Source organism: Oncorhynchus mykiss, chromosome 2 (genome assembly GCF_057628025.1).
Source record: "Oncorhynchus mykiss isolate SJ-2025 chromosome 2, ASM5762802v1, whole genome shotgun sequence".
NCBI lineage: Eukaryota > Metazoa > Chordata > Actinopteri > Salmoniformes > Salmonidae > Oncorhynchus > Oncorhynchus mykiss.
The window spans coordinates 95,114,226-95,128,866 of NC_143023.1; the positions used below are offsets into that span (position 1 = coordinate 95,114,226).

General features: G+C 44.5%; 2 protein-coding genes across 2 annotated transcripts in view; one reads left to right on the forward strand and one right to left on the reverse strand.

The window, feature by feature from the left end:
* Nucleotides 1-3,244, forward strand: part of LOC110502411 (netrin-4) — a 28,944-nt gene extending 25,700 nt beyond the window's left edge. The window contains exons 10-11 of the mRNA XM_036959892.2: nucleotides 1,544-1,717; nucleotides 2,245-3,244. Coding sequence (XP_036815787.2) covers nucleotides 1,544-1,717; nucleotides 2,245-2,459 — 389 coding nt within the window. The 3' untranslated portion in view covers nucleotides 2,460-3,244. The remainder of the gene's footprint in view (nucleotides 1-1,543; nucleotides 1,718-2,244) is intronic.
* A 3,722-nt stretch (nucleotides 3,245-6,966) lies between these two features.
* LOC110502417 (methionine aminopeptidase 2-like) overlaps nucleotides 6,967-14,641 on the reverse strand; it is a 34,384-nt gene continuing 26,709 nt past the window's right edge. Inside the window, exons 10-11 of the mRNA XM_036959906.2 lie at nucleotides 9,977-10,092; nucleotides 6,967-9,549 (exon numbers count right to left, since the gene is read on the reverse strand). Coding sequence (XP_036815801.2) covers nucleotides 9,297-9,549; nucleotides 9,977-10,092 — 369 coding nt within the window. The 3' untranslated portion in view covers nucleotides 6,967-9,296. The remainder of the gene's footprint in view (nucleotides 9,550-9,976; nucleotides 10,093-14,641) is intronic.

Sequence of the window (14,641 nt, forward strand, 5' to 3'; positions counted from 1 at the left end):
CAATTACCCCACCGGAGACATTCTTTAAACAAGTATACTTGGTCACAACAGACTTTATTTGGCCAAATAAAATGTATATACTAAAAAGGAACGTTTTACATCTTCCTTAGTCTATGGTTGGTTAAAACCATCCAGACTTGGAATTGTATCAACTCGCCACCCAAGGCTTTTACGACAGACAGATAGTTAAATGCACTAAAGAGGAACAATGGGTACATATTGAAGATGTGCATGCTCATCCCCAGAATCATTTTTTGTCTGTTTTCAAAGAACAAAGCTAAAAACATTAACAACTTCATCGTTAAGAAAATTCAACGTATTCTAAAACAACCAATATCACTTCATAAAGTACAACCTTATGAAACAATCCTTAGATAGCTTTTCAGAATTCACTGATAAAATGGTCCTCATGGAAAGCTAAAGGCATAGAATCCGTAATTGACTTGGTAACAGGAAATACATTTATTTCCACGACAGAATTATTAAAAAGTCATTTTTTGGGGCGGCAGGGTAGCCTAGTGGTTAGAGCGTTGGACTAGTAACCTGAAGGTTGCGAGTTCAAACCCCCGAGCTGACAAGGTACAAATCTGTCGTTCTACCCCTGAACAGGCAGTTAACCCACTGTTCCTAGGCCGTCATTGAAATAAGAATTTGTTCTTAACTGACTTGCCTGGGTAAATAAAGGTAAAATAAAAAAAATTTGGACTGACCAATGTAGAAAAAGTTACATATCACCACATTTCTATTTGAAGTCTTTTGGACATCAGAGAAACCTTAAGGGAATCTTATTTGAGTCAGAAAATGATATCCATGTGATAGGTAAGATATACAATACCTTGCAGAGAGTCTATCCAACTGACAATCTCTTAGAAAAAAATATATAAACCATTAGAACCAAGACTTAAAAATAACTGATGTTGACTCAAGACGGAAGGAAAGTGGGAGCATAACTAACAAAATGACAGTTAACAAAAATGTAGGCTTAATCCAGTATAAACTAATGTATAGAATTGACTATACAAGAGACAAAATTCACAAATTCTACAGCACAACAGCAGAGTCATGTGTAAAACTAACAATGACTCAATAATTCATGCCTTCCGGGAATGCTAGAATGTCCAAAAGTTATGGGTGGAGCTAGAAAGTCAGTTGTCAGAAGTATTACAATATAAACATACTTCTAACCCGCCTGTCTGCATATTTCAGGACATGGCTTATGGGGGTGTAAGTGAGAGACCCAATTGGTTGGACGAAAAAACGTATATGCAAATGATATGGACGCTGGAGATGACAGTGTGTGCTAGTGGGTCTGGGCAGGGTTGATGTAGTTGATGTTTCTATGACTTTGTCGTTTGTATGTGTATGTTTTGTATTGTTCATAAAATATAAAATTAAATCTTACAAAAAAAATTGGTAATAATACAGAATTGAACAGGAAATGCTAACAGGAAATGCTAACTCACTGCATGTTTCAGTAGTAAATGGTGCCAGCAGAATTGATTGATTGATCTGTGTGTGTGTGTGTGTGTGTGTGTGTTCACAGTGCTGATGGTGAGGATCATGGCGGCCCGTGATCAGGGCTCCCATGCTGAGGTGGAGGTTAAGGTAAAGAAGGTCCTGTACCACGGCAGCCAGGTGAATATCAAGAAAGGTCACATCACCCTCTACCCAGAATCCTGGACCACCCGAGGGTGCACCTGCCCCCTCCTTAACCCAGGTGAGCTCTTACGTTTTGGCCAGGCAACTGGACCTCGACTGCTTCTTGCCCCAATAGTTATTTTCTCTGACGTCTCTGGATGCATACCTGCCTTGTAGGTAGGTAGGTATGAAAACTCTGAAGGTATGAAAACTCTGAACACCTTAAGCAGATAGGTAACCCCATATATGGGTAAATAGGCCTCACACTACCTTAAGCAGATGGGTAACCCCATATATGAGTAAATAGGCCTCACACTACATAAGCAGATGGGTGACTCCATATATGGGTAAATAGGCCTCCCACTACCTTAAGCAGATGGGTAACTCCATAAATGGGTAAATAGGCCTCACACTACCTTAAGCAGATGGGTAACTCCATATATGGGTAAATAGGCCTCACACTACCTTAAGCAGATGGGTAACTCCATATATGGGTAAATAGGCCTCACACTACCTTACCCATCTGCTTAACTCCATATATGGGTAAATAGGCCTCACACTACCTTAAGCAGAATTGACCCTGCTCTCTCTATTCTACTCCCCCAGGATCAGAGTATCTGGTGGGGGGCCACGAGGACCGGAGGACGGGTCGTCTGCTGGTGAACACCAAGAGCCTGGTCAAACCCTGGAGGCCCAGCCTGGGACGCAAGCTCCTGCACCTCCTCAACAAACACTGTAGCTCCTCCTCCTCCTCTTCAAGGAAGACTGCAACAGAGAGACTGCAGAATGCAAACGTCTTTAGTCTGCAGAAGAAAAACTAGAGCCATGGAACAAGATGAAGAGAGGGATGGAGAGTTCAAAGTTATCCATGTTTTGGTGGATTGCATGAGAAGGACGATGAGCCGAATATAAAGACGCGTGTGAGAGTGTATTTTTGGACGAATGTGGGCTGGACATGGGGATACAGCCGCAGCTTGGGCAATATGGGGAAAGCAGAACTCTTTTGCCATTCAGGGCCTCATTTGCCTGTTTCATCCACAGACGAACGGAACACATTTCTGAAACGATGACCTCCACGGCAGAACCATGATGGATAGTGTTCTGTGCTGAATGGCACTGTGTGGCTCAGTTGGAAAGAGCGTGGCGCTGGCAACTCTGAGGTTGTGGGTTCAATTCCTGCAGGGATCATAAACAAAAACATATGCAACAAAAATGTATGCACTCACTGTATTGCAAGTCACTTTGGTTAAACACGTGTGAGTCTGCTTAGTGGTATATATTGGATGATATAATATGATGACAGGCAGCTGCACAGAGACAGAGTACAGACTCTCATCTCCTTCTTTACAGGAAGAGGAAAATAAATTTCCAAAGGGAAGACCAGATATCCTGAGTGAAGGTTTACTGTCTGAGGAAGATCGATTGATCTGACTTCTCATTCTCATCTTGGATGTTCCAGTCCCAAAGACATAAGAGCCACTGGGCTGGTGTTTAAATCCACTTTAGATTTGTCTCCGACTATAGTTGAAACCAAGACAAATATAGAACCAAGAGGATATTATTAATGAATGTTTTATTAAATGACTGAGATCTCTATGTTCTATCATTAGCCTTCTGATCTATCCAAGGTTTTATGGTTGGAGTCCTGACGTTTGTATCCTCAGTTCCTGGAGTTATTGGCAGTAAACCTGCAGAAGCATCATCGTGTGTGTGTGTGTGTGTGTTGTGTGTGTGTTGTGTGTGTTGTGTGTGTGTGTGTGTGTGTGTGTCCACAAACTCGCTGTCCTTGGCTCGAAGGGACTGAGCAGGCCTTAACAAGTAGTATCTCCTGGAGCGGAAGAAGAGTAGAGAGAGAACAGAAAGTCTGTCTGGACCCCTCTGGGACTAAGTTAGAATTGAACTGACTTCACGTCTTCCCTCACTCTCAGTCTGATTTCAATGACTCTTTGTCAGGTTTATGTCAAAACATGAAACGATGATGTTGTCTACTTACTCACATGGTTTGGTGTCCTCACTTCTATTGCACTCAGGGATGTGGTGGTAAAAACCTCTGAACACCTTAAACAGATGGGTAACCCCATATACGGGGGAAATAGGACTCTATTTTATTTAATTGGGCATAAGTGTGATCTAATCACATTGGTTCACCAGGAATTAATCCTACAGATCATGTGGCAAAGTCAGGAGATGTCCGTGTACTCAGATCTAGAATGGTGAACAGAGTATACTTTAATTTATTTAAATGGGCAAGTCAGTTAAAAACCGATTCTTATTTACAATGACAGCCTACCCCAGACAACACTGTGCACCACACTATGGTACTCCCAATGACAGCCCACCCCAGACAACACTGTGCACCACCCTATGGTACTCCCGATGACAGCCTACCCACCACACTATGGTACTCCCAATGACAGCCCACCCCAGACAACACTGTGCACCACACTATGGTACTCCCAATGACAGCCCACCCCAGACAACACTGTGCACCACCCTATGGTACTCCCGATGACAGCCTACCCCAGACAACACTGTGCACCACACTATGGTACTCCCGATGACAGCCTACCCCAGACAACACTGTGCACCACACTATGGTACTCCCAATGACAGCCCACCCCAGACAACACTGTGCACCACACTATGGTACTCCCGATGACAGCCTACCCCAGACAACACTGTGCACCACACTATGGTACTCCCAATGACAGCCCACCCCAGACAACACTGTGCACCACACTATGGTACTCCCAATGACAGCCTACCCCAGACAACACTGTGCACCACCCTATGGTACTCCCGATGACAGCCTACCCCAGACAACACTGTGCACCACACTATGGTACTCCCAATGACAGCCCACCCCAGACAACACTGTGCACCACCCTATGGTACTCCCAATGACAGCCCACCCCAGACAACACTGTGCACCACCCTATGGTACTCCCGATGACAGCCCACCCCAGACAACACTGTGCACCACACTATGGTACTCCCGATGACAGCCCACCCCAGACAACACTGTGCACCACACTATGGTACTCCCGATGACAGCCCACCCCAGACAACACTGTGCACCACACTATGGTACTCCCGATGACAGCCCACCCCAGACAACACTGTGCACCACCCTATGGTACTCCCAATGACAGCCTACCCCAGACAACACTGTGCACCACACTATGGTACTCCCGATGACAGCCCACCCCAGACAACACTGTGCACCACCCTATGGTACTCCCGATGACAGCCTACCCCAGACAACACTGTGCACCACCCTATGGTACTCCCGATGACAGCCCACCCCAGACAACACTGTGCACCACCCTATGGTACTCCCGATGACAGCCCACCCCAGACAACACTGTGCACCACCCTATGGTACTCCCGATGACAGCCTACCCCAGACAACACTGTGCACCACACTATGGTACTCCCAATGACAGCCCACCCCAGACAACACTGTGCACCACACTATGGTACTCCCAATGACAGCCCACCCCAGACAACACTGTGCACCACCCTATGGTACTCCCAATGACAGCCCACCCCAGACAACACTGTGCACCACCCTATGGTACTCCCAATGACAGCCAGATGTGATTCAGCCTGGATTTGAACCAGGGACTATAGTGACACCTCTTGCACTGAGATGCAGTGCTTTAGACCGCTGCGACACTCAGGAGAATGAGTTTATCCTTCACTATGTAAACATGAGTTTATCCTTCACCATGTAAACATGAGTTTATCCTTCACTGCAGCGCCGATTCCACTCTATACCAGGTTGTTGTTGTTGTTGTTGTTGTTGTTGTTAGGGAAGACGGAAAATAACCCCATGTGTGTTTCTCTCATTAGTAAACGACCCAACAATCCATGAATCCCAAAATAAACATGGAGCTACTTAGCTAAGAAAGGAAGGGATGAATTGACGTCACTGTGTCAGATCTGTATCTGGAGAGGCTCGGTACATATTTGACCCAGACCTAGCATGCTTCCCAAATGGCACCCTATTCCCTACATAGTGCGCTACTTTTGACCAGAGCCCTATAGAACTCTATTCACTATATAGTGCACTACTTTTGACCAGAGCCCTATAGAACTCTATTCACTATATAGTGCACTACTTTTGACCAGAGCCCTATAGAACTCTATTCCCTATATAGTGCACTACTTTTGACCAGAGCCCTATAGAACTCTATTCCCTATATAGTGCACTACTTTAGACCAGAGAGCCCTGGTTAAGAATAGGTCTGTGTTGCTGTCTCTTTTTTCTTTCAGATTTGCTCTGAAAAAAGTTAGCATATTGGGTCTGTCTGTGTAACACTGCCTAAGGAGTAGCTAGGTCAGTGCCTGGGCTGAAGAGACATGATGCATTCCTGCACTGTGACATCATCCGAATGCTTCGCCCTTGTCCCAAAGACTTTATTACAAAGGAGTTTACAAGTGGTGAATGGAGCAGAGCTATGAGATCACGAATGAAAAGGGACGTGTAACATATCATCACAATCATTTCACCTGTGTAGCTACATACTGTAACTGTAAGTATTAGTTGTTATTAAAAAAATACAGATTTTTTTTATTTAACTTGGCAAGTCACTAAAGAACATACTCTTATTTTACAATGACGGCCTAAGAACAGTGGGTTAACTGCCTTGTTCAGGGGCAGAACAACAGATTTGTACCTTGTCAGCTCGGGGATTCGATCTAGCAACCTTTCGGTTACTGGCCCAACGCTCTAATTACTAGGCTACCTGATTTGTTTACGGCTTACATTTTCATTAGAATTTACATAAATGAGCTACGATTTGCATTTGATGGCGAATGCACAGATATCATGTGGAATCCATGAACTCCGCCTTTTTAAAAGGACATCTGTATGTCTGCCTATATGTGATACCTGACGTGCATGCATGCATTACACTTAATAAATAAGTCAATGGTTTTTATTGTCCTACATGTTGTAGGAATTAGTTTCTGACATGGTTCAGTACATCTTTCAAGCTCAATTTGAATGTGTATTCCTGTTAATAAGTTGTCTTGTCACTGAAACCACTGAAGTACATATTTTAGTACATACCACTGGAGTACATACATACTTTATGTACTTTATGTATGTACTAATATCGCCCTCCTTTGGTTAAAAGTGAGAATGGAACACTTCTACTCCGGATTTGGAATTGTTGGCTTAGGCATGATCCCTGTACATTCAACATGAATACAATATCCCTGTACATTCAAACATGAATACAATATCACTTTACATTCAAACATGAATACAATATCACTTTACATTCAAACATGAATACAAATATACAAAAAAACGAACAGATTTAAAGATGTGCAACAATTCAATTTATTTTTTTTAAATCACCTCAAAATAAATAGGGACAGAGAAACAAAATATAGAAATATAAATAATTTCATAGCATTATTATAGTCATATCACAGGTTATTTTCAAGGCATTGAATATGCTTTGAATGATTAAATAATACATTGGAGGTGCCCACCCAAAACACAGGCAGTCATTTTTGCATATTTAATTTCATTCTAAATAAACAATACAGGAATCAGGTAAGTATAATAAAGAAAATGACGATTATATTTCTTGTTTTTTATTTGCCCTTATTTATTGGCTTGATCCTTTGAAATAATACTTATATTAATGCACGTGGTAAGTAATCATTAACGGTCTCTTGCTAAAACACTTGAAAGGTAGGATTCAAGCAACTTAAAATGACATCACAATAAATAACGTTGCATAAATGTCATCGTCAGTCGAGGACATATTTCAGGGATCGTGTTCATTAGGCACCAAACTGAAAGAGAACGCACGGAAACACAGAAGGACTACCTAGACTTGTCCAATAAGAAACGTTATTAAAGGGACATAACCGGAGTGGAATTTGCATGTGGTGAATAGATCCGTGTTATGGCATCCAATGAACGTGACCCCGATTTACAGTATATCACAAAAGTGAGTACACCCCTCACATTTTTGTAAATATTTGAGTATATCTTTTCATGTGACAACACTGAAGAAATGACACTTTGCTACAATGTAAAGTAGTGAGTGTACAGCTTGTTTAACAGTGTAAATTTGCTGTCCCCTCAAAATAACTCAACACACAGCCATTAATGTCTAAACCGCTGGCAACAAAAGTGAATACACCCCTAAGTGAAAATGTCCAAATTGGGCTCAAAGTGTCAATATTTTGTGTGGCCACCATCATTTCCAGCACTGCCTTTAAACCTCTTGGGCATGGAGTTCACCAGAGCTTCACAGGTTGCCACTGGAGTCCTCTTCCACTCCTCCATGACGACATCACGGAGCTGGTGGATGTTAGAGACCTTGCACTCCTCCACCTTCAGTTTGAGGATGCCCCACAGATGCTCAATAGGGTTTAGGTCTGGAGACATGCTTGGCCAGTCCATCACCTTTAACCTCAGCTTCTTTAGCAAGGCAGTGGTCGTCTTGGTGTGTTTGGGGTCGTTATCATGTTGGAATACTGCCCTGCGGCCCAGTCTCCGAAGGGAGGGGGATCATGCTCTGCTTCAGTATGTCACAGTACATGTTGGCATTCATGGTTCCCTCAATGAACTGTAGCTCCCCAGTGCCGGCAGCACTCATGCAGCCCCAGACCGTGACACTCCCACCACCATGCTTGACTGTAGACAAGAGACACTTGTCTTTGTACTCCTCACCTGGTTGCCGCCACACACGCTTGACACCATCTGAACCAAATAAGTTTATCTTGGTCTCATCAGACCACAGGACATGGTTCCAGTAATCCATGTCCTTAGTCTGCTTGTCTTCAGCAAACTGTTTGCGGGCTTTCTTGTGCATCATCTTTAGAAGAGGCTTCCTTCTGGGACGACAGCCATGCAGACCAATTTGATGCAGTGTACGGCGTATGGTCTGAGCACTGACAGGCTGACCCCCCCACCCCTTAAACCTCTACAGCAATGCTGGCAGCACTCATACGTCTATTTCCCAAAGACAACCTCTGGATATGACGCTGAGCACGTGCACTCAACTTCTTTGGCCTGTTCTGAGTGGAACCTGTCCAGTTAAACTGCTGTATGGTCTTGGCCACCGTGCTGCAGCTCAGTTTCAGGGTCTTGGCAATCTTCTTATAGCCCAGGCCATCTTTATGTAGAGCAACAATTCCTTTTTTTCAGATCCTCAGAGAGTTCTTTGCCATGAGGTGCCATGTTGAACTTCCAGTGACTAGTCAGTATGAGGGAGTGTGAGAGCGATGACACCAAATTTAACACACCTGTTCCCCATTCACACCTGAGACCTTGTAACACTAACGAGTCACATGACACCGGGGAGGGAAAATGGCTAATTGGGCCCAATTTGGACATTTTCACTTAGGGGTGTACTCACTTCTGTTGCCAGCGGTTTAGACATTAATGGCTGCGTGTTGAGTTATTTTGAGGGGACAGCACATTTACACTGTTATACAAGCTGTACACTCACTACTTTACATTGTAGCAAAGTGTCATTTCTTCAGTGTTGTCACATGAAAAGATATACTCAAATATTTACAAAAATGTGAGGGGTGTACTCACTTTTCTGATATACTGTATCTTCTCTCATTCTTTGTCTTCCTGTTCTTCCTGGTTCGAGGCCAGCTGGCCCACGGGAACGTACTCAGTAGTCATCACCCCTGCTCACCACTTCCTTACAGGTGGGCCTGAGAAGGATGGTGTGTTCGTATTGGGCAGTGTAGGAGCCCTTGGTGTCACAGAGAGGAGGGTACGGGTCTATGATGCCCAGGTCACACAGGTTCTTCAGGGCCATCAGGTACTTGCTCTCTCCCTGCCGGTCCAACCAGCGGCGGCAAAACGCCAACGTCCCGAAGTTGTCGTTGATCACGTTGAGCAGATGCTTAGCTCTGGGGAGCCTGCGACAGGGACACACACAGCACAATGGGAGGAGGCGGGGACACAGAGGGGAGGAGGCGGGGACACAGAGGGGAGGAGGGGAGAGCGATAAGGATTATGAGAGCAGTGCAGTAGGATAATCCACATTGATCAACATATCTGTAAAAATGCCAGATTTAGCCAGCTGGCTAATTTGTGTCTGTAGTTTATGGGTTCATTGTCGTATTAGTACAGTAGTATTCAGTTCAGGTGTATACAGTAAGAATCAGCGCGTTGGAAGGGATCAGACTGAACAGGGTCATTCGCCCTCGATTGTCCTCGGTGGTGAATAGAATGACATCTACAGTATAGATTTCTACTTAGCATCGATGTTCAGTATTATCATTCAGCATTAAAATCAGTTGAGGCTCGCACTCAGTGAGCGCCGAGCGAACCCGAGCGACCGACCTTATTGGCACGTGTCCAACGTTGAAGTTTTTCATGTAATGCGAGCAGTCCATGTCACCGTGAACAGCTCCCCTCCCAGTGCTGCCAAACGTCTCGATTGCGTACACCTCACCTTCCTGTAGAGCAGAAGGGTAGAGGAGGACACCGAAAACTCAGCAGATCCTAGAAACAACTGATTGACCGTAATCCATCTGCAACTTACATAAGACCAAAGTCCTTGAAACTGAAAGCCTTTATTGGCAGAAGGAAAAGGGAGAGAAACTCACAGCATTTTTTTATGTCATTGAAATCCTTCTGGTAACGAATGTAGATGTTAAGAGATTATATTTTTCCTTTTTACAAGAATCAACATCACAGATGAGCAATTGGTTTTCCAGAGGATTCTATAAATGCTGATGTCATTACAGTAACTATTTCATCTCTTATAGTATTCATTACAGTAACTCATCTCTTATAGTGTTCATTACAGTAACTCTTTATCTCTTATAGTGTTCATTACAGTAACTCATCTCTTATAGTGTTCGTTACAGTAACTCATCTCTTATAGTGTTCATTACAGTAACTCATCTCTTATTGTGTTCATTACAGTAACTCTTTATCTCTTATAGTGTTCATTACAGTAACTCATCTCTTATAGTGTTCATTACAGTAACTCATCTCTTATAGTGTTCATTACAGTAACTCATCTCTTATAGTGTTCATTACAGTAACTCATCTCTTATAGTGTTCATTACAGTAACTCATCTCTTATAGTGTTCATTACAGTAACTCATCTCTTATAGTGTTCATTACAGTAACTATTTCATATCTTATAGTGTTCATTACAGTAACTCTTTATCTCTTATAGTGTTCATTACAGTAACTCATCTCTTATAGTGTTCATTACAGTAACTCATCTCTTATAGTGTTCATTACAGTAACTCATCTCTTATAGTGTTCATTACAGTAACTCATCTCTTATAGTGTTCATTACAGTAACTCATCTATTATAGTGTTCATTACAGTAACTCATCTCTTATTGTGTTCATTACAGTAACTATTTCATATCTTATAGTGTTCATTACAGTAACTCATCTCTTATAGTGTTCATTACAGTAACTCATCTCTTATTGTGTTCATTACAGTAACTATTTCATATCTTATAGTGTTCATTACAGTAACTCATCTCTTATAGTGTTCATTACAGTAACTCATCTCTTATAGTGTTCATTACAGTAACTATTTCATATCTTATAGTGTTCATTACAGTAACTCATCTCTTATAGTGTTCTTATAGTGTACCATTAAGCAATGGTAAGTCCGACCCGACCCACTGGTGTGGGGGTAAGTCTCAATGGAAAAGCACCATACCAGGTGGTGGTGATTCAAGACCCTGTGGTATTAGCTGATAACACTGACACCCTTCCTCTCTGCTCAGATAATCACTCAGTGAGAGCAGCCTCTCGGCACGCCCTACTGACACTCCACCCCAGTGAGAGCGGCCTCTCGGCACGCCCTACTGACACTCCACCCCAGTGAGAGCAGCCTCTCGGCACGCCCTACTGACACTCCACTCCAGTGAGAGCAGCCTCTCGGCACGCCCTGCTGACACTCCACCCCAGTGAGAGCAGCCTCTCGGCACGCTCTGCTGACACCACTCCACTCCAGTGAGAGCAGCCTCGCAGTACGCCCTGCTGACACTCCACTCCAGTGAGAGCAGCCTCTCGTCACGCCCTGCTGAACAGAGAGCACTATGATCACACACACACATGCTGGCAAGCAAGCCTGCACACACAAAGACACACACACACACACACACACACACATACAAAGAGGGTAATGGCCCTAACCCAACACCACTCACTCCAGCTAAATATAAAACCTTCTAACCTGGCACATCAGCAACTTCATCCATCCCTTCCTGGCTTAGCTGACAAACATCAGCAACTCCATCCATCCCTTCCTGGCTTAGCTGAAAACATCAGCAACTCCATCCATCCCTTCCTGGTTTAGCTGACAAACATCAGCAACTCCATCCATCCCTTCCTGGCTTAGCTGAAAACATCAGCAACTCCATCCATCCCTTCCTGGCTTAGCTGAAAACATCAGCAACTCCATCCATCCCTTCCTGGCTTAGCTGACAAACATCAGCAACTCCATCCATTCCTTCCTGGCTTAGCTGAAAACATCAGCAACTCCCTCCATCCCTTCCTGGCTTAGCTGAAAACATCAGCAACTCCCTCCATCCCTTCCTGGCTTAGCTGAAAACATCAGCAACTCCCTCCATCCCTTCCTGGCTTAGCTGAAAACATCAGCAACTCCATCCATCCCTTCCTGGCTTAGCTGACAAACATCAGCAACTCCATCCATCCCTTCCTGGCTTAGCTGAAAACATCAGCAAAACGTACCACTCAGCAGCCCGCCAATTAAAATGTCCAATTCTGTCCAAACGGAGTTAAGCATTGCAGCTGTGTGTGTCAGGGTGGGTGGTTAATAAACTACGGACCTTTAGCCTGAAACCCCGGATCTGTTTGTGCTGTCTTACCAACAAATGTGGTCATTCTCACACCTTAGGAGTTGGCAAAACAGCACAGACAAATCTGGTACCAGGCTAATTGACCTCTGTGACCTCACCAATATGGTCCTTACCTGGGCAATATATTTAGATCCTCAGGTATCTAGGTATTTCTAAAGATATGTAGCAGGTATCTAGGTATCTCTAAAGATATGTAGCAGGTATCTAGGTATCTCTAAAGATATGTAGCAGGTATCTAGGTATCTCTAAAGATATGTAGCAGGTATCTCTAAAGATATGTGACAGGTGTCTAGGCGATATCTCCTTTAGTGAGTGAACTGGTCATTAATTGACTTTGAGTGGTGAGAACTCGAGGTGTTTAGAGATATAATTGCTACTTGATGCTTCCAGGTGGTAATGTGCTTATAAGTGTAATAATGTGATTTTAAAGGTGCAATAATGTGACTAAAGGTGTAATTAAAGAACTGAAGGAGGTGACTAAGGAGGTGTTGGAGTGTGTGCGTGCGTGCGTGCGTGCGTGCATGCGTGTGTGTGTGTGTGTGCGCGTGCGTGCGTGCGTGTGTGCGTGCGTGCGTGTGTGCGTGCGTGTGTGTGTGCGCGTGCGTGCGTGTGTGCGTGCGTGTGTGTGTTTATACGTGTGAGATGTTAATCTGAGCTGATCTCGACACCTTGTAACTCTATAGAGATGTTCTCGCTATAACACTTGTATTTATAGGCTACTCTAGGATTTTATTATTTGTATATATAATTTAACTTGAACAGAATGAACCTGCAAGAGAGGAGATGTGTACCTTGAGTATGTTGTTGCGGACATGATGGAAAAAAAGAAGAAAATAAGAAGTTTAACAACATTGTACTGAGGTAACATCTGAAAAGGCCTCTGTTCAAATGAGCAAAAGACGCCACCAGTCAGTACTCAGTCTTTTTTTGAACCTTTATTTAGTCAGTTAAGAACAAATTCTTATTTACAATGACGGCCGACCCCGGCCAAACCAGGACGACACTGGGCATATTGTGCGCCGCCCTATGGGACTCCCAATCATGACCGGATGTGATGCAGCCTGGATTCGAACCAGGTACTGCAGTGACGCCTCTTACATTGAGATGCAGTGTCTTAGACCACTGCGTCACTCGGGAGCCCTAATTATCAGTCAGTCTCCAGTCATTCTCTAGTCAGTCGCTAGACAGTACCCAGACAGTACCCAGACAGTCGCCAGTCAGTACTCAGTCACCAGACAGTACCCAGACAGTACCCAGTCAGTACTCAGTCACCAGACAGTCGCCAGACAGTACCCTGTCAGTCACCAGTCAGTACCCAGACAGTACTCAGTCACCAGACAGTACCCGGTCAGTCACCAGACAGTACCCAGACAGTACCCAGACAGTACTCAGTCACCAGACAGTCACCAGACAGTACCCAGACAGTACCCAGTCAGTACCCAGACAGTACCCAGTCAGTACCCAGACAGTACCCAGTCAGTACCCAGACAGTACTCAGTCACCAGACAGTACCCAGACAGTACCCAGTCAGTACCCAGACAGTACTCAGTCACCAGACAGTACCCAGTCAGTACCCAGACAGTACTCAGTCACCAGACAGTCACCAGACAGTACCCAGACAGTACCCAGTCAGTACCCAGACAGTACCCAGTCAGTACTCAGTCACCAGACAGTACCCGGTCAGTCACCAGACAGTACCCAGACAGTACCCAGACAGTACTCAGTCACCAGACAGTACCCGGTCAGTCGCCAGACAGTACCCAGACAGTACCCAGACAGTACTCAGTCACCAGACAGTCACCAGACAGTACCCAGACAGTACCCAGTCAGTACCCAGACAGTACCCAGTCAGTACCCAGACAGTACCCAGTCAGTACCCAGACAGTACTCAGTCACCAGACAGTACCCAGACAGTACCCAGTCAGTACCCAGACAGTACTCAGTCACCAGACAGTACCCAGTCAGTACCCAGACAGTACTCAGTCACCAGACAGTCACCAGACAGTACCCAGACAGTACCCAGTCAGTACCCAGACAGTACCCAGTCAGTACTCAGTCACCAGACAGTACCCGGTCAGTCACCAGACAGTACCCAGACAGTACCCAGACAGTACTCAGTCACCAGACAGTACCCGGTCAGTCGCCAGACA